This window comes from Mustelus asterias, chromosome 2 (genome assembly GCF_964213995.1).
Source record: "Mustelus asterias chromosome 2, sMusAst1.hap1.1, whole genome shotgun sequence".
NCBI classification, from domain to species: Eukaryota; Metazoa; Chordata; class Chondrichthyes; order Carcharhiniformes; family Triakidae; genus Mustelus; species Mustelus asterias.
The window spans coordinates 77,530,081-77,554,822 of record NC_135802.1 but is presented as its reverse complement, the minus strand read 5'-3'; the positions used below and the strand labels follow the sequence as shown (position 1 = coordinate 77,554,822).

At 42.8% G+C, this 24,742-nt stretch overlaps 1 protein-coding gene across 1 annotated transcript in view; it reads right to left on the bottom strand.

Moving 5' to 3' along the window:
* The window catches only part of vps50 (VPS50 EARP/GARPII complex subunit), a 162,592-nt gene that overhangs the window by 99,075 nt on the left and 38,775 nt on the right, over positions 1–24,742 (bottom strand). Inside the window, exons 6-8 of the mRNA XM_078237636.1 lie at positions 13,137–13,207; positions 5,870–5,987; positions 5,742–5,777 (exon numbers count right to left, since the gene is read on the bottom strand). Of these exons, the coding sequence (XP_078093762.1) occupies positions 5,742–5,777; positions 5,870–5,987; positions 13,137–13,207 (225 nt within the window). The remainder of the gene's footprint in view (positions 1–5,741; positions 5,778–5,869; positions 5,988–13,136; positions 13,208–24,742) is intronic.

The window sequence follows — 24,742 nt, the reverse complement described above, 5'->3', positions numbered from 1 at the left end:
TTACCAAAGTCTAGATGAAGGATGTTCAAGATGCAAATGCTGAAATGTTTTGTGCTTTTCATTTTAATGAAAGCACATTTCTTATTCTGTGGATTTATTTCACTTTGTCACAAATGAACATCTTGCAAAGAAATAGTTTGTAATTTGGCCTCAAGTATGTGGTATACAGGCATGACATTTTTCTACCGATCACGGCAATCAAGTCTACATAATTCATCAAATCATACATTGGAACGTCAAGTTAATTTTTAATCTTCCTGCAGTCTTCACAGAGGTTACATATTTTAATCATAGACTCCCTACAGAGCAGAAGGAGGCTATTTGGCCCATTGAACCTGCACCGATAACAATCCCACCCAGGCCCTATTTCCGATTACCTCACGTATTTACCCTGTTAATCCCCCTGACACCAAGAGTCAATTCAATATGGCCATCAACATCACCTGCACATCTTTGGAGTGTGGGAAGACACCGGAGCACCCAGAGGAAACCCCCGCAGACACAGGGAGTATGTGCAAACTCCACACAGTCACCCGAGCCGGAATTGAACCTAGGTCCCTGGCACTGTGAAGCACTAGTGCTAACCACTGTGCTGCCCATGAATAGGACATTTAAATCGGAAATAGAAATGTGCAAGGATTTACAAAAGACAGAAGGCTCGAGTCCCGGAATCAGATTGAGCTGGATTGAGTGACCAACAAATGTAAAAGGTCAACTATCAAATTATTCATTCCCAACTCATCTCCACTATTCTTCCTCTCCCATCTCCACAAATATATCAAGTTAAAGTTTAAAGTTTATTTATTAGTCACAAGTAGGCTTACATTCACATTGCAATGAAGTTACTGTGAAAATCCCCTAGTCGCCACACTTGGGCGCTTGTTCTGGTACACTGAGGGAGAATTTACACGGTCAATGCACCTAACCAGCACATCTTATCATGCACAAACTGACCAATGCTACTAAGCCACCAAATTAAAATAAATTTGATGCCTTTTTGGTGGCTACATTACTTTCAAGCTACCAACGTATTATTTGCTGAAAGTTTATCACATTGCAATTATATTAAAAATAATTCCCAAAAATCAATTACATTATTTTAGAAATCTTTGCAGCAACGTTCTTTCACATCGTTTATCCCTGTATTTTAAAGTTTTGTACAGGAATTCTACCACTGTCGGTTTGTTAGGTTACATGATTTTTCCCCAGATTCCAGCTGTCTGCAGCCTGTGGCAATTAAGAAGTTATCATCTAAATGATGAGAGCTAGCATACCTTTGAGTGTGTTCAGGCTCATGAATCACAAAAGGTTAGAATGCAAATACAGCATGTAATTAGGAAAGCTAGTAGAACGTTTTTGTCTATTGAGGGAAATCGAATACAAAAGTAGTGCAGTATGCTTCAGTTGAACAAGGCATTGGTGAGACCACATCTGGAGTACTGTGTACAGTATTTAAGGATGTAAATGCATTAGAAGCAGGTTAGAGAACGTTTACTTGACTAATACCAGAAATGGGCAGGTTATCTTATGGGGAAAGGTTGGACAGGCTAGGCTTGGATCTGCTGGAATTTAAAAGATTAAGAGGTGACTTGATTGAAACATACAAGATCTTGAGGGGTCTTGACAGAGTGGATGTGGAGAGGATGTTTCCTCTTGTGGGATAGTCCAGAACTCAGGGCCACTATTTACAAATAGGAGGGTCACTAATTTAAAACAGAGATGAGAAGAATTTTTTCTCGCAGAGACTTATGAGCTTTTGGAATACACTTCCTCAAAAGGTGGTGGAAGCAGAGTCTTTGAATATTTTAAAGCAGAGGTGGATAGATTCTTGAAAAGCATGAGGGTGAAAGGTTAGTAGGGGTAGGTGGGGAATGTAAATACATTAGAAGCAGTTCAGAGAAGCTTTACAAAACCAATACCAGGAATGGCTGACACAAAAACAGAAAATGCTGGAAAAACTCAGCAGGTCTGACAGTATCTGTGGAGAGATATGACAAGAAAGCTATGGCAGGTGAGGACCTAGAAACCATCATTATCACGAAAGAGGTAGTGTTGGGCAAGCTAATGGGGCTAAAGGTCGACAAGTCTCATGGCCCTGATGAAATGCATCCCAGGGTACTAAAAGAGATGATGTGGAGATGCCGGCGTTGGACTGGGGTAAACACAGTAAGAAGTTTAACAACACCAGGTTAAAGTCCAACAGGTTTATTTGGTAGCAAAAGCCACACAAGCTTTCGAGGCTCTAAGCCCCTTCTTCAGGTGAGTGGGAATTCTGTTCACAAACAGAACTTATAAAGACACAGACTCAATTTACATGAATAATGGTTGGAATGCGAATACTTACAACTAATCCAGTCTTTAAGAAACAAAACAATGGGAGTGGAGAGAGCATCAAGACAGGCTAAAAAGATGTGTATTGTCTCCAGACAAGACAGCCAGTGAAACTCTGCAGGTCCGGAATTGGTTGCATTCTTGGACACGCGCATCTCCATTAAGGACGGTCACCTCAGCACCTCACTGTACCGCAAGCCCATGGATAACCTCACGATGCTCCACTTCTACAGCTTCCACCCTAAACACGTTAAAGAAGCCATCCCCTACGGACAAGCCCTCCGTATACACAGGATCTGCTCGGATGAGGAGGATCGCAACAGACACCTCCAGACGCTGAAAGATGCCCTCATAAGAACAGGATATGGCGCTAGACTCATTGATCAACAGTTCCAACGCGCCACAGCGAAAAACCGCACCGACCTCCTCAGAAGACAAACACGGGACACAGTGGACAGAGTACCCTTCGTTGTCCAGTACTTCCCCGGAGCGGAGAAGCTACGGCATCTCCTCCGGAGCCTTCAACATGTCATTGATGAAGACGAACATCTCGCCAAGGCCATCCCCACACCCCCACTTTTTGCCTTCAAACAACCACACAACCTCAAACAGACCATTGTCCGCAACAAACTACCCAGCCTTCAGGAGAACAGTGACCAAGACACCACACAACCCTGCCACAGCAACCTCTGCAAGACGTGCCGGATCATCGACACAGATGCCATCATCTCACGTGAGAACACCATCCACCAGGTACACGGTACATACTCTTGCAACTCGGCCAACGTTGTCTACCTGATACGCTGCAAGAAAGGATGTCCCGAGGCATGGTACATTGGGGAAACTATGCAGACGCTGCGACAACGGATGAATGAACACCGCTCGACAATCACCAGGCAAGACTGTTCTCTTCCTGTTGGGGAACACTTCAGCGGTCACGGGCATTCGGCCTCTGATATTCAGGTAAGCGTTCTCCAAGGCGGCCTTCGCGACACACGACAGCGCAGAGTCGCTGAGCAGAAACTGATAGCCAAGTTCCGCACACACAAGGACGGCCTCAACCGGGATATTGGGTTCATGTCACACTATCTGTAACCCCCACAGTTGCGTGGACCTGCAGAGTTTCACTGGCTGTCTTGTCTGGAGACAATACACATCTTTTTAGCCTGTCTTGATGCTCTCTCCACTCCCATTGTTTTGTTTCTGAAAGACTGGATTAGTTGTAAGTATTCGCATTCCAACCATTATTCATGTAAATTGAGTCTGTGTCTTTATAAGTTCTGTTTGTGAACAGAATTCCCACTCACCTGAAGAAGGGGCTTAGAGCCTCGAAAGCTTGTGTGGCTTTTGCTACCAAATAAACCTGTTGGACTTTAACCTGGTGTTGTTAAACTTCTTACTAAAAGAGATGGCAGGGGAAATAGCAAATGCACTGGTGGTAATTTACCAAAATTCGCTGGACTCTGGGGTAATTCCCACAGATTGGAAAACAGCAAATGTGACACTACTGTTTAAAAAAGGAGGTAGACAAAAGGCGGGTAACTATAGGCTGGTTAGCTTAACTTCTGTAGTGGGGAAAATGCTTGAATCTATCATCAAGGAAGAAATAGCAAGACATCTGGATATAAATTGTCCCATTGGAAAGACGCAGCATGGGTTCATGAAGGGAAGGTCATGTTTGACTAATTTGGTGGAATTCTTTGAGACTATTACGTGCGCAGTGGACAATGGGGAACCTGTGGATGTGGTGTATCTGGATTTCCACAAGGCATTTGACAAGGTGCCGCACCAAGCGTTGCTGCATAAGATAAAGGTGCACAGTGTTAGGGGTAATGTATTAGCACGGATAGAGGATTGGTTAACTAACAGAAAGCAAAGAATGGGGGTGAAAATGGGTGTTTTTCTGGTTGGCAATCAGTGACTAATGGTGTGCCTCAGGGGTCAGTGTTGGGACCGCAATTGTTTATGATTTACATGGATGATTTGGAGTTATGGACCAAGTGTAGTGTGTCAAAATTCGCAGATGACACTAAGATGAGTGGCAGAGCAAAGTGTGCTGAGGATGCTGAAAGTCTGCATAGGGATATAGGTAGTCTAAGCAAGTGGGTGAGGGTCTGGCAGATGGAGTACAATGTTGGTAAATGTGAGGTCATCCATTTTGGTAGGAATAACAGCAAAATGGACTATTATTGAAATGATAAAAACTTGCAGCATGCTGCTGTGCAGAGGGACCTGGGTGCCCTTGTGTATGAATCACAGAAAGTTGGTTTGCAGGTGCAGCAGGTAATTAAGAAGGCAAATGGAATTTTGTCCTTCATTGCTAGAGGGATGGGGTTTAAAAACAGTGAGATTATGTTACAGCTGTATAAGGTGCTGGTGAGGCCACACCTAGAGTACTATGTACAGTTTTGGTCTCCTTACTTGTGAAAGGATATACTGGCACTGGAAGGAGTGTAGAGGTGATTCACTAGGTTGATTCCGGAGTTGAGAGGGTTGGCTTATGAGGAGAGACTGAGTAGACTGGGACTATACTCACTGAAATTCAGAAGAATGAGGGGAAATCTTATAGAAACAGATCAGATTATGAAGGGGATAGATAAGATAGAAGCAGGGAAGTTGCTTCCACTGGCAGGTGAAACTAGAACTCGGGGGCATGGCCTCAAAATAAGGGGGAGCAGGTTTAGAATGAGTTGCGGATGAACTTCTTCATACAAAGGGTTGTGAATCTATGGAATTCTCTGCCCAGTGAAGCAGTTGAGGCTACCTCATTGAATGTTTTTAAGGCAAGGATAGATAAATTTTTGAACAGTAAAGGAACTGAGGGCTATGATGAACGAGTAGGTAAGTGGAGCTGAGTCCACGGAAAGATCAGCCATGATCTTATTGAATGGTGGAGCAGGCTCGAGGGGCCAGATGGCCTACTCCTGCTCCTAATTCTTATGTTCTTATGAGAGAAATAGAGGCAGCGTTTCAAGTCAGGACAATAATAAAATATCAAATAATAAAATGTGAATTTAAAAGCAAGTCTCAGTAAAAATGACCATGAAATTGTTGTCAGTTGTCAGAAAACCCATCTGGTTCACTAATGTCCTTTAGAGAAGGAAATCGGCTATCCTTACCTGGTCTGGCCTATATGTGACTCCGGACCCACAGCAATGTGGTTGACTCTTAATGCCCTATGAAATGGCCGAGCAGACTATTCGGTTTAATGGCAATCAACAAATGGTGTCCCCATCCCATGAAAGAATAAATTTTAAATATTACATTAGTTCAAAAGCAAACATCAGTTTTGATAGATGGGCAATAAACTTAAAAAAATCTACTTTAACACACAAGAAAATTTAGAATTTGGAAATGCTATTACCAGATTTCCCCACAGTGTTATATGGCATTTGTATAATACAACTTACCTCCAACATCTCACTTAATCGTACATCAGTTCTTTGCTGCAAAAGAACAAGATAAAGGATTCAATGGAAATACTTAACGCAAAATAAAATAAAACTAAGCTTAATTTAAATATGGAAAATGTAGATACCAGTGTTTTAATTGTGCGTAAAGACTTCAGCAGTCCAATCAACAGCTGCCTCTTTCTTTGATTGGCAAGCAGCCCCAGGCTAGCTTGTGTAAAGCCTTCCTTGGCAATATTCAGCTGTCTGCCAAAATAAAAATCACAATACTGATTTCAAACAGGACAAATAATTATGTAAATGAAATGCAAAGAAAAGGTTTATAATTTCAATACAACAGCATCATTAACACAGCAAAATATCCCAAGATGCTTCATAGAGACATAAGGAAAAGGAACGCCATAGCAAAGGAGGAGGCATTCAGAGCAACCAAAGGTTTGATCAAAATAGCAGATTTTGTGACTGACCATGAAAAGATCCAAGTGGAAAGGAGGATGAATTTAGGGAAGGGAACCCCAAATAACCCGAGGTGGCTGAAAAGGCATCCACTTTTCCATGGTGGGTGCATGCATAATGAAAAGAAAGTGACAAATGCAAAGTATACTCTACACTGTGGGAGCTACATCTGAAAACTATACATGTGGGCAGAGTTAAATGGCAAGGCAGAAATCCATAAAATCAAATTAGAAAGTTTAATTAGGCAGCAAGTGTCAGGACTTTCACCAAGTGACAGTGAAGGAATGGCAAAGAATTTCCAAGTCAGGACGGTGAGCAACTTGGAGGGGAATTTTCAGGTGTGGTGTTTCCACGTGTCTGCTGATATTATCCTTCTAGATGGTAGCAGTCATGGTTTTGAAAGGTGCTGCCTAAGGAGCAGTTCATCATGTAGATGGCACTGTTGCCACTGATCATTAGTGATGTCTCATCAGCATTCCCCCAACCATGACAGTCAAAGATTTTACTTAATCTACACATACCGAAGAGTTATCTCTATGCAGCTATACAAAGATATTTCCCACCTTTCTTCATTAGGCATTCTACTTTCCACTTCACTTAAAAAAAAATAGATTTCCTCTCAATGCTCTCCCACCACAATATAAACTCCTTTGTACATAGACTATTAAAGTGTAATCAAAGCAATAAATGAAAGTGATGAGTGAATGTTTATGTTAAGTAAATGTGAACTGAAAAATGCTAAGCTGGTGTTAACTGAAAATCCAAACGATCAATTGATTTCCTCCGATTTAAGAACAAAGAACAAAGAACAATACAGCACAGGAACAGGCCCTTTGGCCCTCCAAGCCCGCGCCGCTCCCTGGTCCAAACTAGACCATTCTTTTGTATCCCTCCATTCCCACTCCGTTCATATGGCTATCTGGATAAGTCTTAAACATTCCCAGTGTGTCCGCCTCCACCACCTTGCCTGGCAGCGCATTCCAGGCCCCCACCACCCTCTGTGTAAAATACGTCCTTCTGATATCTGTGTTAAACCTCCCCCCCTTCACCTTGAAACTATGACCCCTCGTGAACGTCACCACCGACCTGGGGAAAAGTTTCCCACCGTTCACCCTATCTATGCCTTTCATAATTTTATACACCTCTATTAAGTCTCCCCTCATCCCTCCGTCTTTCCAGGGAGAACAACCCCAGTTTACCCAATCTCTCCTCATAACTAAGCCCCTCCATACCAGGCAACATCCTGGTAAACCTCCTCTGTACTCTCTCCAAAGCCTCCACGTCCTTCTGGTAGTGTGGCGACCAGAACTGGATGCAGTATTCCAAATGCGGCCGAACCAACGTTCTATACATCTGCAACATCAGACCCCAACTTTTATACTCTATGCCCCGTCCTATAAAGGCAAGCATGCCACATGCCTTCTTCACCACCTTCTCCAACTGTGACGTCACCTTCAAGGATCTGTGGACTTGCACACCCAGGTCTCTCTGCGTATCTACACCCTTTATGGTTTTGCCATTTATTGTATAGCTCCTCCCTACATTATTTCTACCAAAATGCATCACTTCGCATTCATCAGGATTGAACTCCATCTGCCATTTCTTTGCCCAAATTTCCAGCCTATCTATATTCTTCTGTAGCTTCTAACAATGCTCCTCACTATCTGCAAGTCCTGCAAACTTACTGATCACCCCAGTTACACCTTCTTCCAGATCGTTTATATAAATCACAAACAGCAGAGGTCCCAATACAGAGCCTTGCGGAACACCACTAGTCACAGGCCTCCAGCCGGAAAAAGACCCTTCCACTACCACCCTCTGTCTTCTGTGACCAAGCCAGTTCTCCACCCCCTTTATCCCATGAGATCCAACCTTTTTCACCAGCCTACCATGAGGGACTTTGTCAAAAGCTTTACTAAAGTCCATATAGACGACATCCACGGTCCTTCCCTCGTCAACCATTCTGGTCACTTCTTCAAAAAACTCCACCAGGTTAGTGAGGCATGACCTCCCTCTCACAAAACCATGCTGACTATCGTTAATGAGTTTATTCCTTTCTAAATGCGCATACATCCTATCTCTAAGAATCTTCTCCAACAACTTCCCCACCACGGACGTCAAGCTCACCGGCCTATAATTACCCGGGTTATCCTTCCTACCCTTCTTAAATAATGGGACCACATTAGCCATGTGATTTAATCACAAATTCCTTTTCAGCAGAATCAAAATTTTAACATAGACTGTTCAAAACAAGATAAATAACAAAAACTGTTCAAAACAAGATAAATAACAAAAATGATGGAAATGCTGAACAGGTTGGGCAGCATCTGTGGGGAAAAACAGACTTCATGTTCCAGGTCATGATAGTACTTTACCAGAACAAGATTGGGTAATAATATATTGGATTATTCCAACAAAAAAAATGAATGTTTTTTTTAAATAAGTCAATCGGGCATAAAATCATGGAAGAAATGCAAACATATTTTTAAAAAACAGGCTGTGTGCAATGCATTCTCTACAATGAATCGATGTCACAGATGCTTTGTCCTGAAGCACCATTTGGTTTTACATAATGGAACCCCATGACCACATATGCTACAATTTGATAATGACATTTCTCTTATACAATGACATAAACTATGGATGCAATATTTTCTAAACAGGCAGAAACTCAAGAACATAACAGAGTAACAAATAGGAGGAGAACATAGCCCCTTCAGCTTGCTCCATCATTCATTACAATCACGGTAGATCTTTGGCTTGAACTTCACTTTTTCCACTCACCACCCACATGCCTTGAGTTCCAGAGATATCAAAAGTCTGTCTAACTCAACCTCAAATATATTCGGCGATGGGGCATTCACAATCTCCTGGGGTGGAGAATTCCAAAGATTCACAATCCTTTGAGTGAAGAAATTTCTTCATTTTTCAGTGTCAAATGATTGACCTCTTATCCTGAGACTACACCCAGTATTATAGATTCCCCTGCCTGGGGAATCTCAATTTCTATCCTGTCAAGGCCCTTTCAAATGTTGTATGTTTCAATGAGATCACCTCCCATTCTTCCAAATTCCAGATAATATTGACCCAATTTACACAGCCTATCATCATAGAAAAACCCTCTCATCCCAGGCAGTAATTTAAGGAATCTTTTCTGCACTGCCTCAAATGCAATAAACCCTCCTTAAATATGGAGACCAAAACTGTTGACAGTACTCTAAAGTGTGGTTTTAACAAAGCCCTGTATAATTGTAGGAAGACTTTCTTCTTCTACTCAAATTTTCTTGCAATAAAGTTTAACATATTATTTGTCTTTCTAATTGTTCATGGGAGCAGTACCTATCAACATCTTGTGGGGTTACCATTGTCCAGAAACTGAACTGAACCAGCCACATAAATGCTATGGTTACGAGAGCAAGTTGGAATCTAGGAATTCTGTGGAGAATAACTTCCCCTTCCGATGCCCACCGGCCCCCCCCAAACCGCCAAAGCTTTTCCGCCATCTATAAGGCACAAGCCGGATGGAATACTCGCTACTTGCCTGGATGAGTGCAGTTCCAACAACACTCAAGAAGCTTGACACCATCCAGAACAAAGCAGCCCACTTGATTGGCACCCCATCCACAAATATTCACTCCTGCCACCACCAACGCAGCAGTGTGTACCATCTACAAGATGCACTGCAGCAAATCACCATGGCTCCTTCAACAGCATATTTCAAAGCTGCAACCTCTACCACCAAAATAGACAGGGGGGTAGTGTAAACATGGGAACACCACCATCTGCAAATTCCACTCTAAGCCCACACACCGTCCTGACTTGGAACTATATCGCCATTCCTTCACTGTTGTTGGGTCAAAATCCTGGATCTCCCTTCCAAACAGTACTGTGGGCTATAGCAGTTCAAGCGGCTCACCACCGTCCACCTTAAGAGCAATTAGGGATGGGCAATAAATGCTGGCTTGGACAATGGTGTCCACATCCCATGAAAGAATTTTTAAAAGAATGTTAACTTTGTTTACTCGTACAAGGAACACAAAGTCTCTGTGCACGACATTTAAGAGTTTCACACCTTTAAAAAAACATTCTGCTTTTCTAATCTTAGCACCATTGTAAATAAACCCATTCCTCCATATTATACTCCATCTGACAACTTGATGCACATTAACTTAACCAGTCAGTATATTTTTGCAGCCTCTGTATTCTCCTCAGATCTTGCATTCCCACTTAGCTTTGTATTATCAGCTAACTTAGGAACATTACTCTGTCCCTCTCGCTAAGTCTTTAATGTGGCTTGTAAATAACTGGTGCGCCAGGCACTAATCCACTTGGTTACAGCCTAACTTGAAAATGCCCCATTTATCCCTATTCTGTTTCCTGCCTATTAACCAATCCTCAATCCATGCTAATATATTACCTCCAACTCCTTTGTCTTTATCTTGTATTTCTGGCATCTTATTGAACGCCTTTTGGAAATCCAAGTATACTAAACCTACTCATTCCCTTTACCCTACATCGTCAAACAACTCTCAAGAAATTTTTGAAAAGCATTGCCCTTTCGTTAAACCACGTTTACTTCTTTTGATCACACTGTGCATTTGTAACTGTGTTAAGACTTCCTTAATAATACATTCCAGCACTTCCCTTACAACTGATGTCAGGCTGACTGACCTGCAGTTCCCAGTTTACTCTCTCCTTCCTTCTTGAATAGTGGGACAGTTACCAACTTCCAATCTGCTGGGACTATTCTAGAATCTAGGGAATCTTGGAAAATCATCATCAGCATATTCTCTCTCCTGCAGCTATCATTTTAGCACCCAAGGAGGTATGCCATCAGCTCCTAGGTATCGTCGGATTTTGATCCTTTCAGTTTCTCCAATATTTATGCTTTGCTCATATTAATTGCCTTAATTTCCTCACTTTTATTAGTCCCAGGATACTCTCTATTTCTGGTATGTAACTTGTGTCTTTTATTGTGGAGACAGACAAAATACTTGTTCAATGCTTCTGCAATTTCCTCATTCTCCATAATAATTTCTCCTGTCTCTGCTTCTAAGGATCTAATGTTTACTTTTAACTACTCCCTTTATAAATGCTTGTAAAAGGCTGTACAATCTGTTTACATATTCTTGGCTAGTTTCCCCTCATATTACATTTTTTTTCCTTTTTTATCAAATTTTTGATGGCCCATCCTGGTTTCTAAAATATTTTTGGTCCTCAGACTTACAACTATTCTATGTAACATTAAATGCCTCTCATTTTGTAATCTAATGCCACCTTTAACCTCTTTAGTAAGTCATGGACGGATCGTTCTTGCTGTGTTTTTGCTTTTCAAAATGTATGGAAATGTATTTTGCTGAACATTTTGAATTCTTTAAATGGCTTATTTACTGCCATAGCTTTTAGTTTATTTACCCAATCAATCTTAGCCAGCTCCCCTTCATATCTAAATGATTGGTTATGCTTTAGTTTAAGATTCTTGTTTGGGATTGGAATATGTTGCATTCAAACTTAATCTGGAATTTAAATATATTATGATCAACACTTCCCAGAGGATCTTCTACTAGCAGATTATTAGTTAACCTTGCCTCATTGCACAATACTTGATCTATTATCTCTAGTTGGTCCCACAGCACATTGTTCCAGGAAACTGTCACAAAAGCATTCTACAAACTCACTTCCCAGATCAGCTTTGCTAATTTGATTGGCGGCAGTCTATATGAAAATTAAAACCCTTTACAATGATTATATGTTCTTTGTTACAAGCTCAAATCATATCTTCCTTATTGTCCTGCCACGGTATAACCATTGTTGCTAGCAGCCTATCAGCTACTCCCACCGAACTTTTCTGACCCTTGCTATTTCTGGACTAAGTACAGAAGTTACACTAAAGCTTTATAAAATACTGGCTGGGCCTCAGGTGGAGTACTGAGATTAATTCTGGACACCTCACTTGAGGAAGAGCATTAAGGCTTTGGAGTTGGTGCAGAAGAGATTTACTACAATGCTACCAAGACTGATGAACTTCAGTTCTATGGAAGAGAGGCCAGAGTTGTCTCCTTAGGGCTAAGGAAGGTTAAGAGAAAATATTACAGAGCAATACAAAATTGTAAATAGTTTTTGTAACGTTAATAAGAAACTGTTTGCAGTTCAAAAAGCTCAGCAATCAAAAGATAAAGATTTGAAGGGCATGGGCAAAAAGAACCAGAGTTGACCTGAGGAAACATTTTTTTTCAGCCCAATGTCATGATTATTCTAGCTGAAAAAGAGTGAAGGGCACAGGTTTAATGGTAACATTCAAAAGAAATCTGGGTAAATACTTGGTTTACAGGACTATATAATTAATTGGATGCCTCTATCAAAACATTAGCACAGATACAATGGGCCGAATTACCTCCTCCTGAGCTATCTCATTCTGTCATTTATGTTTACATCTCAAGTTGTTTCTTTTCAAGCCTTAAAACCCATGTTTCTCCAGTCATTCCTCATAACTAAGACATGTAAAAACAGAGATTATCCTTGTGACCTTTCTTTACATTACCTCGACTGCCTTTCTCACTTCTCAGTGAAAAAGGGGCACAGAATTTAACTGGACGGCGCACAACATCATTTGATTACAACTTGTGTACTACTATTTTTGTTTTCTACAAAATTTCTGTTAATTATTGTTATGCATTTGTCAACCATTTTGAGTCAGAGGTCTAGTTAAACCACTAGATCTATTTTCAACTTCACCCTCTGCTTAGTGCACATTCCTATGTCCTATCACGTGAAAATTGCCCTTTGGTGAACAATTGAATTAAGCTTATACTCACAATGGTCAGCCAATACAGATAGTTTGTGAATACATAGGAAAAGGTATTATTGAAAATGTATTATTAGAGAACCATTACAAAATTATTAGCAAATTTTATTTTTTGGAAAATTAACATCTCTTACCTTCTGGCATTTGTACATATAACTGCTGCTAATTGAAGATTGGCCTGTAGTGACGTGACTCTTTCAAGTTCCTACAAGCAATACATAAACAAAAAAATAAAACTTCAAATATTTTTAAAGCAGCAACCTTGCCTTTCGTGTAGTAACCTTGTTTTTAAGTGAAGACAGATGCAGATATGCCTACTCTCTCAATATTTTGCATAATGTAAAAGATTGTGCTCCAATCTCATGAAAGTCTTTCTGCACAAGTGTTACCTTTTAACCCATGTTACAGCAGAACTTTCAATCAGCTTTGAAGTATAAAATATATTCTATATTTACATAATGCCTTAAAATTAAGGTTTTAATACATTTCTGCCAAATAACACATTAAGGAATTTCATACACAATCAGCATTTTAAGTGTCTAAAGTTAAAACACAGGTTTTAACGGCAGCACAGTGGTTAGCACTGCTGCTTCACAGCTCCAGGGTCCCGGGTTCGATTCCCGGCTCGGGTCACTGTCTGTGTGGAGTTTGCACATTCTCCTCGTGTCTGCGTGGGTTTCCTCCGGGTGCTCCGGTTTCCTCCCACAGTCCAAAGATGTGCGGGTTAGGTTGATTGGCCAGATTAAAAAATTGCCCCTTAGAGTCCTGGGATGTGTAGGTTAGAGGGATTAGCGGGTAAAATATGTGGTGGTAGGGCCTGGGTGGGATTGTGGTCGGTGCTCGATGGGCCGAATGGCCTCCTTCTGCACTGTAGGGTTTCTATGATTTCTATGAGGTATTTAAATATTCTCCAACCTTCAGACCAATAATATTTCACTGCTATAATAAGATCCTATATGAATTACAGTGCAATGAATCTACTACAACTTTCACATAAAGCAATAACTGCCATATGCAAGAATTTTACAGTAGCAGAAATGCGCAAACACGTGTGACATTGAAATAGAAAATATGGTTTTTCTTTTTCGCATCAACAACAATTTGAAAAGACTGCTTCTTTATATTGACTCAAACATTAATATTCATAACAGTAACAACTCACTAATCAGTGGGTCTCACAGCCTAAAATGATCAGATGAATTTAATTCTAAAATCACAATTAGTTATGTTTTTCAAAACCTGAGAGAGAAAAAAAAATACTTGACAAGATGGAATATTAGAATTGCCTCTTGATTTGTATCAGAAAAAAACACAAAAACAAGTTTAACAAAAAAAATCATGTTTCCAACAACTCTTGCACAACTGTTAATTATTCAAAATCCAGTCTATCCAATTCTGGAAAACACACTATTTGTTCTCTGAATTAATTAATGATATTTCAATTCCCAGTGACTGATTCAAATGATCACACAGGAATATATGTTTTAAGACTTTTACTGTAACAAAAAACTAAAATCAACATTGACTGAACATTATTTAGCAAGTAACTAATATACTAAACTACAGAAAAGACATCCCTCCTTAACTTCCAAACATGACCAAAAACCCCAATCCAATTTCCAGCAGGCAGACCCAGTCTGGTGACTCCTTCTCCCGGCCACTCCAGAACAAATCTTCCAATGTCTTTAAATCAGCATAGTCCCATCTCTTCAACCCGAAAATATCTCCCATCACACCTGGCCTGTTGGCTAACACAAAGCAGTCTTTCTTCTGCTGTCCACAATTGCTACTGCTTTTCTGTCCCTCTCTGTGACACACACTCAGATCAGGGTCTCAGAATTAATAAGTTTGGCAGCAGTTTTAAAAATCAACATCTTGCTTTCAATTTGGCTTGACCCAGGCCTGCCATCATGACAACTATTTCACATGGACTTATTGCCGGGCAGAACTACAAAGAGTCCACATGCCCCTTTCCATTACTCCATTTTAACTTAAATAAAAGGAGACAGTTTAAAACATAACCATCTTCTAAAACTTCACATTTGTAGCAGCTAGAATAAGTTTAATATTCCCACTGAGAATTCAACATATTTACCTGAGTAAATTAAATCTTACAATGTGATATTCTTATTATGCTGATATTCCTGAACAATTTATATTTTGTTCTCCAGGATGTTGCCTGGTATGGAGGGTCTTAGCTATGAGGAGAGATTGGGTAAACTGGGGTTGTTCTCCCTGGAAAGACGGAGAATGAGGGGAGATCTAATAGAGGTGTACAAGATTATGAAGGGGATAGATAGTGTGAACGGTGGGAAGCTTTTTCCCAGATCAGAAGTGACGTTCACGAGGGGTCACGGGCTCAAGGTGAGAGGGGCGAAGTATAACTCAGATATTAGAGGGATGTTTTTTTACACAGAGGGTGGTGGGGGCCTGGAATGCGCTGCCAAGTAGGGTGGTGGAGGCAGGCACGTTGACATCGTTTAAGACTTACCTGGATAGTCACATGAGCAGCCTGGGAATGGAGGGATACAAACGATTGGTCTAGTTGGACCAAGGAGCGGCACAGGCTTGGAGGGCCAAAGGGCCTGTTTCCTGTGCTGTACTGTTCTTTGTTCTTATTGTTTGAGACAATGGAACACAATTTTAATTATAATTTTATATCCTCTCCCTCAGTAACTCTTATGGTATTGGGTTAAAGCATTTATCAAGACTGACCAAAATCTGTTTATATAGGAAAAAAAAATCAGTTGTCACTAGTAAATTCACAAGATGATGACATAAACCAACAGGAAATACTACCTGCTCATATATCAAATCATGCAAACATGTTGAGAGAGAAATGAATACTAAACCAGACTGTAACCAGTAGATCTTTTGTAGCACTGTGAAAAAAGTGAGGAATCTATAAAAAAATGATTTTGATGCAAGCATAGAACATAGAACATAGAAAGCCACAGCACAAACAGGCCCTTCGGCCCACAAGTTGCGCTGATCATATCTCTACCTCTAGGCCTATCTATAGCCCTCAATCCCATTAAATCCCATGTACTCATCCAGAAGTCTCTTAAAAGACCCCAACGAGTTTGCCTCCACCACCACCGACGTCAGCCGATTCCACTCACCCACCACCCTCTGAGTGAAAAACTTACCCCTGACATCTCCTCTGTACCTACCCCCCAGCACCTTAAACCTGTGTCCTCTCGTAGCAACCATTTCAGCCCTTGGAAGTAGCCTCTGAGAGTCTACCCTATCCAGACCTCTCAACATCTTGTAAACCTCTATCAGGTCACCTCTCATCCTTCGTCTCTCCAGGGAGAAGAGACCAAGCTCCCTCAACCTATCCTCATAAGGCATGCCCCCCAATCCAGGCAACATCCTTGTAAATCTCCTCTGCACCCTTTCAATGGCTTCAACATCTTTCCTGTAATGAGGTGACCAGAACTGCGCGCAGTACTCCAAGTGGGGTCTAACCAGGGTCCTATAAAGCTGCAGCATTATCTCCCGACTCCTAAACTCAATCCCTCGATTAATGAAGGCTAGTACGCCGTACGCCGTACGCCTTCTTGACCGCATCCTCCATCTGCGAGGCCGATTTAAGAGTCCTATGGACCCGGACCCCAAGGTCCTTCTGATCCTCTACACTGCTAAGAATGGTACCCTTCATATTATACTGCTGCTTCATCCCATTGGATCTACCAAAATGGATCACTACACACTTATCCGGGTTGAAGTCCATCTGCCACTTCTCCGCCCAGTCTTGCATTCTATCTATGTCTCGCTGCAACTTCTGACATCCCTCCAAACTATCCACAACACCACCTACCTTGGTGTCGTCAGCAAACTTACCAACCCATCCCTCCACTTCCTCATCCAGGTCATTTATGAAAATGACAAACAGCAAGGGTCCCAGAACAGATCCCTGGGGCACTCCACTGGTCACTGACCTCCATGCAGAGAAAGACCCCTCCACAGCCACTCTCTGCCTTCTGCAGGCAAGCCAGTTCTGGATCCACAAGACAACAGCCCCTTGGATCCCATGCCCTCTCACTTTCTCAAGAAGTCTTGCATGGGGGACCTTATCGAACGCCTTGCTGAAGTCCATATAGACCACATTCACCGCTCTTCCTTCGTCAATGTGTTTGGTCACATTTTCAAAGAACTCAACCAGGCTCGTAAGGCACGACCTGCCCTTGACAAAGCCGTGCTGACTACTTTTGATCATACTAAACTTCTCTAGATGATCATAAATCCTGTCTCTCAGGATCCTCTCCATCAACTTACCAACCACTGAGGTTAGACTCACCGGTCGGTAATTTCCCGGGCTGTCCCTGTTCCCTTTCTTGAATATAGGGACCACATCTGCAATCCTCCAATCCTCCGGAACCTCTCCCGTCTCCATCGACGATGCAAAGATCATCGCCAAAGGCTCCGCAATCTCCTCCCTCGCCTCCCACAGTAACCTGGGGTACATCCCATCCGGTCCCGGCGACTTACCAACCTTGATGCCATTCAATAGTTCCAACACATCCTCTTTCTTTATGTCCACATGCTCGATCTTTTCTGTCCACCGCAAACCAGCAGTACAACCACCCAGATCCCTTTCCACCGTGAATACCGAGGTAAAGTATTCATTAAGCACCTCCGCCATTTCTAACGGTTCCGCACAAACTTTTCCCCCTTCACCTTTTAAGGGTCCTATGCCTTCACATCTCATCCTTTTACTCTTGACATATTTGTAGAAAGCCTTGGGATTCTCCTTAATCTTACCCGCCAAGGTCTTCTCATGACCCCTTCTCGCTCTCCTAATTTCCTTCTTAAGCTCCTTCCTACATCCCGTATACTCCTCTAAATCCTTAACACCTCCTAGCTCTCTGAACCTTCTGTACGCCTCTCTTTTCTTATTCACCAGGTTCATCACAACCTTCGTGCACCACGGTTCCCGTACCCTACCAACACCCCCCTGTCTCATCGGAACGTTGTCATGCAGAGCTCCAGACAAACATTCCTTGAAAATCCTCCACTTTCCTTCGGTACTTTTCCCCAAGAATGCCTCCTTCCAATTTACCCGTCTAATTTCCTCCCTGATGACACTGTATTTCCCTTTACTCCAGAGAAACACTTTCCTAGCCTGCCTGATCCTATCTCTTTCCAATGCTATCGTGAAGGAGATAGAATTATGATCGCTATCCCCAAGATGCTCACCCACCGAGAGATCCTCCACCTGTCCAGGTTCATTAGCCAGCACCAGATCAAGTACAGCCTCTCCTCTAGTAGGCTTATCCACATACTGTGTCAGGAAACTCTCCTGGACACACCTAACAAACTCCTCTCCATCCAAACCCCTAGCCCTAGGGATATTCCAATCTATGTTTGGGAAATTAAAATCTCCCATCACGACAACTCTGTTATTCCTACATCTCTCCAGGATCTGTTTCCCCATCTGCTCCTCAACATCTCTGTTACTATTGGGCGGCCTATAGAAAACACCCAGCAACGTTACCGACCCCTTCCTGTTCCTAACCTCCACCCACAGAGACTCCGTAGTCAATCCCTCCACGGCGTCCACCTTCTCTACAGCCGTGACACTATCCCTGATCAACAGTGCCACTCCCCCCCCTCTCTTGCCTCCCTCCCTGTCCTTCCTGAAACATCTAAAACCCGGCACCTGAAGCACCCAGTCCTGTCCCTGAGACATCCAAGTCTCCGTAATGGCCACCACATCACAATTCGAAGCAGCAATCCACGCTCTAAGCTCATCCACTTTATTCACTACACTCCTGGCATTAAAATAGACACATCTCAGACCTTCAGCCTGAGCACTTCCCTTCTCTATCACTCGTCTAACCTCCCTCTTACCCTGTCTACATTCCTTATCTATTTGCGAGCTAACCTCCTTGCTCTCAGTCCCCTCATTTCGATTCCCTCCCCCCAACCTTTCTAGTTTAAAGTCTCTCCAGTAGCCTTAGCCAACCTTCCCGCCAGGATATTGGTCCCCCTGGGATTCAAGTGCCACCCGTCTTTTTTAAACAGGTCACACCTGCCCCTAAAGAGGTCCCAATGATCCAAGTACCCAAACCCTTGTCCCTTGCTCCAGTCCCTCAGCCACGCATTCATTCTCCACCGATTCCTGTTCTCACTCTCCCGCGGCACAGGCAGCAATCCCGAGATTACTACCTTTGCATTCCTCTTTCTCAGCTGTCTACCTAACTCCCTATATTCTCTTTTCATGACCCCTTCCCTCTTCCTACCTATGTCAGCAGTACCTATATGCATCACGACCTTCGGCTCCTCTCCCTCCCCCTTCAGGATTTCTGGGACTCGACCAGAGACATCCCGGACCCCTGCACCAGGGAGGCAAACCACCATCCGAGAGTCCCGTCTGTGTACGCAAAAACGCCTATCTGACCCCCTCACCGTAGAGTCCCCAATTAGCACTACCCTCCTTTCCTTACCCTTTTGCACTACTGGGCCAGGCTCAGCTCCAGAGACACTGCCACCGCTGCTTCCCCCAGGTGGGCTGTCCTCCCCAGTAGTACTCAGACAGGAGTACTTATTATTAAGGGGCACATCCACCGGGGTGCTCACCATCAACCGAGCTTTCTCCTTCCTCACTGTTACCCAGTTACCCTCCTCCCGTGGTCCCGGTGTGACCACCTGCCGATAGCTCCTGTCAATGACCTCCTCACTATCCCTAACCCGGCGAAGGTCCTCGAGCTGCAATTCCAGTTCCCTAACATGGTCCCTTAGGAACCGCAGCTCAACACACCCAGCACAGATATGGTCGTCCGGGAGGCTAGGAGCCTCCAGGACCTCCCACATCCTACATTGGGAACAACATACTGGCCTCACACTCATAATTGCCCTTTTAAACACACAGGGAAAAAAAAAGTGAATGAAAATTCTAAACTTACCTTTCCTCCTCCTGTTTTCTCCAAAGCCCTGCTCTCACTGGGTCTTTTTTTTTAGGTTAGAGGAGGAGGGAGGGTGGGATACTCTACAAGTGTAGAGTATCGGGATTCCTCTCTGTTCCAATTTATTGGGGAAAAAAAAAAATCTCTCCCTCCCAGACCTCCCTGCGCGACCACTTCCGGGTTTAGATATTTTTAAAAAAACCCGCGAAAAAGTAAGTTAAAAAATAAAAGCGCTTACCCGCAGCACTCCTCTCGCGAATCTCTCCCTCTCTGCTGTACTTCCAAGAAGCAATGAGGCCGATTCACTGAGGTGAGTAACTTTTAAAAAAAAATCTCTCCCTCCCAGACCTCCCTGCGCGACCACTTCCGGGTTTAGATATTTTTTTTAAAAACCCGCGAAAAAGTAAGTTAAAAAATAAAAGCGCTTACCCGCAGCACTCCTCTCGCGAATCTCTCCCTCTCTGCTGTACTTCCAAGAAGCAATGAGCAGCAACAATTTGTGCCTCTTAACGTGTCTGTTACCTTCCAAATTCTCTGCTTTTGTGATTTTCTTTATCCTTTGCCTATTGTAATGAGTTTTACACCTCTATTTTGTTTCCCTTCGATTTAACTATTTAAGATTTTTATTTTAGTGATTAGCTTTAGTTTGTTCTGTCTTTATTTCCCTCTGCAACCCACTAAAACAAAAGCACAATGACAGCTGGAATTAGTAGGAGTGAAATAGTGAACAATGTAGAATTGCAATCTTAACCGATATTCAACAAGGGAAAAGCACATTGGTACCTGTACTCAGCAGGGTAGACCCACCATGCTGGACAGTAATAATGAAAGATGAATGCGTGAGATTTGGGAAATAAAAGAATTGTAGTGGGAGGAGGCAGTGGTCAAAAGAAAGAGAAATGGTGGAGGCAAGAGAGAAATTAATAGGGCTGTGAAAGCATATAGAACAAGTTTTTATACAAAGCTTCCCAGAGGCAGTGCAGAAAGGATTAATTCAGTCAGTGCACAAAAACATCAGGCAATTGGTTTAATAATTTCAGGTACTGGAATTAGAACCATACACTTATCAATAGAGTGAATACAATATTGAACTAAATTGCCAAATCATATTATGCAAGTGAAAATAAGTTATGATCAAACTGGGAAGTGATCTTCATTGCATCTTGAGTGTTGCATTCAATTCTGGTTGCAAAGACACAAGACTGACATTCAAACACTGAAAGCTGTGCAAAGAGCCACAAGACTCAGCTGCACTATAAATAGTCTGAATTATGAGCAAGATTATTGAATTTGGGGTTTCTAGTCTGGGAAAGAAGGCATCCAAGAGGTAATCTCAGAAGGATATGAGATTTCTCAGACAGTGGAAAAGATACATGTAGAATATTTAAAAGTAGCTTGCAAAAGTGGGACATAGCCTTTAAAAACACCCACTGCTTATAAGAGAGGATAAAGAAGTTCAGCTTTGCCCCTCTCCTGCCTGTAACAGCAGACAGCAGAGTTTTGGATGACCTCAAGTTTACCGAAGGTAGAATCTGCGAGGCCAACCAGGCCATCCTATTGAAATAGGCATGGCTGGAGGTAACAAAGGTCTGAATAAGGATTTCAGCAGCAGATGAGTTGAGACAGTTGAAAGATGTGACAGAGATGAAAATAGTGATCACTTAGTGATAGCACAAATGTAAGGTCAGAAGTTCATCTCGGAGTCAAATATGACACCAAATTGCAAACAGAATGGTTTTGCCTTTTGCCAGGGAGAGAGATGGAGTCGGTAGTTTGGAGCAAGAACCAATGACAATGGCTTCAGTCTTTCCAATATTTAATTAGAGGAAATACTTGCTCGCCCAGTAGTGGGTGTCAGATAGAGTCTGATATTTAAGCAATAGTGGAGGAGTTGGGAGATAGCGGTGAGAGCTGGGTGTCATTAGCACACAAGAAAACCATGCTTTTGGAGGAAGCTGCTGAGAACTAGCATGCCTTACGACTCTCGATGAGCATTGGCAACATATTCAATCATAGGAAAAATCACAAACGGGCATACTTCCTTCAACGGCCATCTGAAGAAGTTCAAGAGAATGAACACTGCCAAGAGTTAGTGCTTTCGTGAGAGGACAAAGAATTGCAGGAAGGAAAAATAAATTTGAAAGAAGCAAGTTAAAAACTTGATTTCCTCCTGAGAATGTTCTGGTACCCCCTCCTAAAGGTTTCAATTATGAGGTCGGGTTTTAAGAGATACAACTCACAGGTGAATCTAGACTGATGGTATTGAGGGCAGGATAAATCTTACTCACATAAGTGCATACTTATTTCCTTCCATGGGATGCGAGTATCAGTGGCTAGGCCAGCATTTATTGTCCCCAATTGTCCTTTTGTTTATTCATTCATAGCATGTGGGCATCGCTGGCTTGGCCAGCAATTATTGCCCATCCCTAATTGCCTTTGAGCTGATTAACTTGCCAGGCCATTTCAGAGGGCATTTAAGAGTCAACCACATTGCTGTGGATTTGGAGTCATATGTAGGCCAAACCAGTTAAGGAAAGGATGGCACTTCCTAGTGCAGGAAATTCCTACTGCAGGAAAGAATGTCCCGAGGCGTGGTACATTGAGGAGTCCATGCAGACGCTACGACAACGGATGAATGAACACCGCTCGACAATCACCAAGCAGGAGTGTTCCCTTCCAGTCAGGGAACACTTCAGCAGTCACAGGCATTCAGCCTCTGATCTTCAGGTAAGCGTTCTCCAAGGCGGCCTTCACGACACACGACAACGCAGAACCGCTGAGCAGAAACTGATAGCCAAGTTCCGCACACATGAGGACAGCCTCAACCGGGATTTTGGGTTCATGTCACACTATCTGTAACCCCCATGACTTCCCTGTGCTTGCAAAACTCACTAACTGTCCTGGCTGGAGACAATACACATCTCTTTAATCTGTGCTTGGCCCTCTCTCCACTCACATTGTCTATACCTTTAAGACTTGATTACCTGTAAAGACTCGCATTCCAACCATTATCTTGTAAATTGAGTTTGTGTCTGTATATGCCCTGTTTGTGAACACAGCTCTTCACTCACCTGACGAAGGAGCCTGAGACTCCGAAAGCTAGTGCTGCCAAATAAAACTGTTGGACTTTAACTTGGTGTTGCGAGACTTCTTACTGTGCTTATCCCAGTCCATGCCAGCATCTCCACATCATCACTTCCTCGTGAACCAGATGGATTTTTACAAAGTCGACAATGGTTTCATGGTCATCATTAGACTTTTAATTCCAGACTGAATTCAGATTTCATCATCTGCCATGGTGGGATTTGAACCCGGGTCCCCAGAGCATCATCCTGGGTCTCTGGACTACTCGTCCAGTCATAATATCACGATGCCACTGCTTCCCCTTGAATCACTGCAGCCCATGTCCAGTAGCCACACCAACAGCACTGTTAGGAAGGGAGATCCAGAATATTGGCCCAGTTACCATTAAGGAACGGCGATATAGTACCAAGTCAAGGTGCTGCGTGGCTTGATGGGGAATTTGCTGTTGGTGCTTTCCCATGCATTTTTTGCCCTGGTCCTTCTAAGTGGTTGAAGTTGTGAGTTTGGAAGGTGTCTTCAAAGGAGCCTTAGTGCATTTCTGGAATGCACTTTGTGGATCGCACATACAACTACCACTGTGCATTGATGATGGGATGTGAATGTTTAAGGTGGCGAATGGGTGCCAATCAAGCAAGTTGTTTTATGTTGATGGTATTGAGCTTCTTGAGTGTTGTTGAAGCTGAACTCACCCCGGCAAATGGAAAGTATTCCATCACACTTCTTATTTGAACCTTTAGCTGGAGGGCAGACATTGGAAGGTCAGTTACTTGCTGCAGAAGGGCAGCACAGTAGCACAGCGGTTAGCACTGCTGCCTCTCAGCGCCAGAGACCCGGGTTTGATTCCCGGCTTGGGTCATTGCCTGTCTGTGTGGACTTTGCACATTCTCCCCGTGTCTGCATGGGTTTCCTCCGGGTGCTCCGGTTTCCCCCCACAGTCCAAAAATGTGCAGGTTAGGTGAATTGACCATGCTAAATTCTCCCTCAGTGCACCCGAACAGGCGCCGGAGTGTGGCGACGAGGGGATTTTCACAGTAACTTCATTGCAGTGTTAATGTAAGTCTACTTGTGACACTAATAAATAAGCTTTAGAATTCCCAAGCTTTGACCTGCTGTTGTAGCTACAGTATTTATATGGCTGGTCCAGTTCAGTTTCCCGTCAATAATGAACGTCAGGATGTTGCTAGGGGGGGGTTTCTAGCGATGGTACTGCCACTGTATGTTACGGGGCAATGGTTAGATTCTCTCTAGTTGGAGATGGTCTTTACCTAACACTTCAGTAACATGAGTGTTACTTGCCACTTAACTGCCCAAGCCTGGATATTGTCCAGGTCATGCTGCATTTGGACTACTTCAACATATGAAGAATTGTGAATCATACTGAACACTGTGCAGTCATGAGCAAACATCTTCACTTCTGATCTTATGATGAAGGAAGTCATTGATGAAGCAGCTAAAGATGGTTGGGCTACCGTGAGAAACTCCTGCAGTGATGTCCTGGAACTGAGAGAAGGGATCTCCAACAACCTAGAATAGCAACTGTAACCAGCTGTTCTTCTTTGAAGCTAAATGCTGTTGTGTTCATCAATTGGGTGTAGCTGAGGTTATTTACAAACTCAACTCAACTTTTGACAAAAGGATTATTGACATGAAATGTTAACTGTTTTCTCTCTGTACTGGTGCTGCTAGACCTGAATATTTCCAGCATTTTTGGTTTTTATTTTAGATTAATAATAAATTCATTTTTT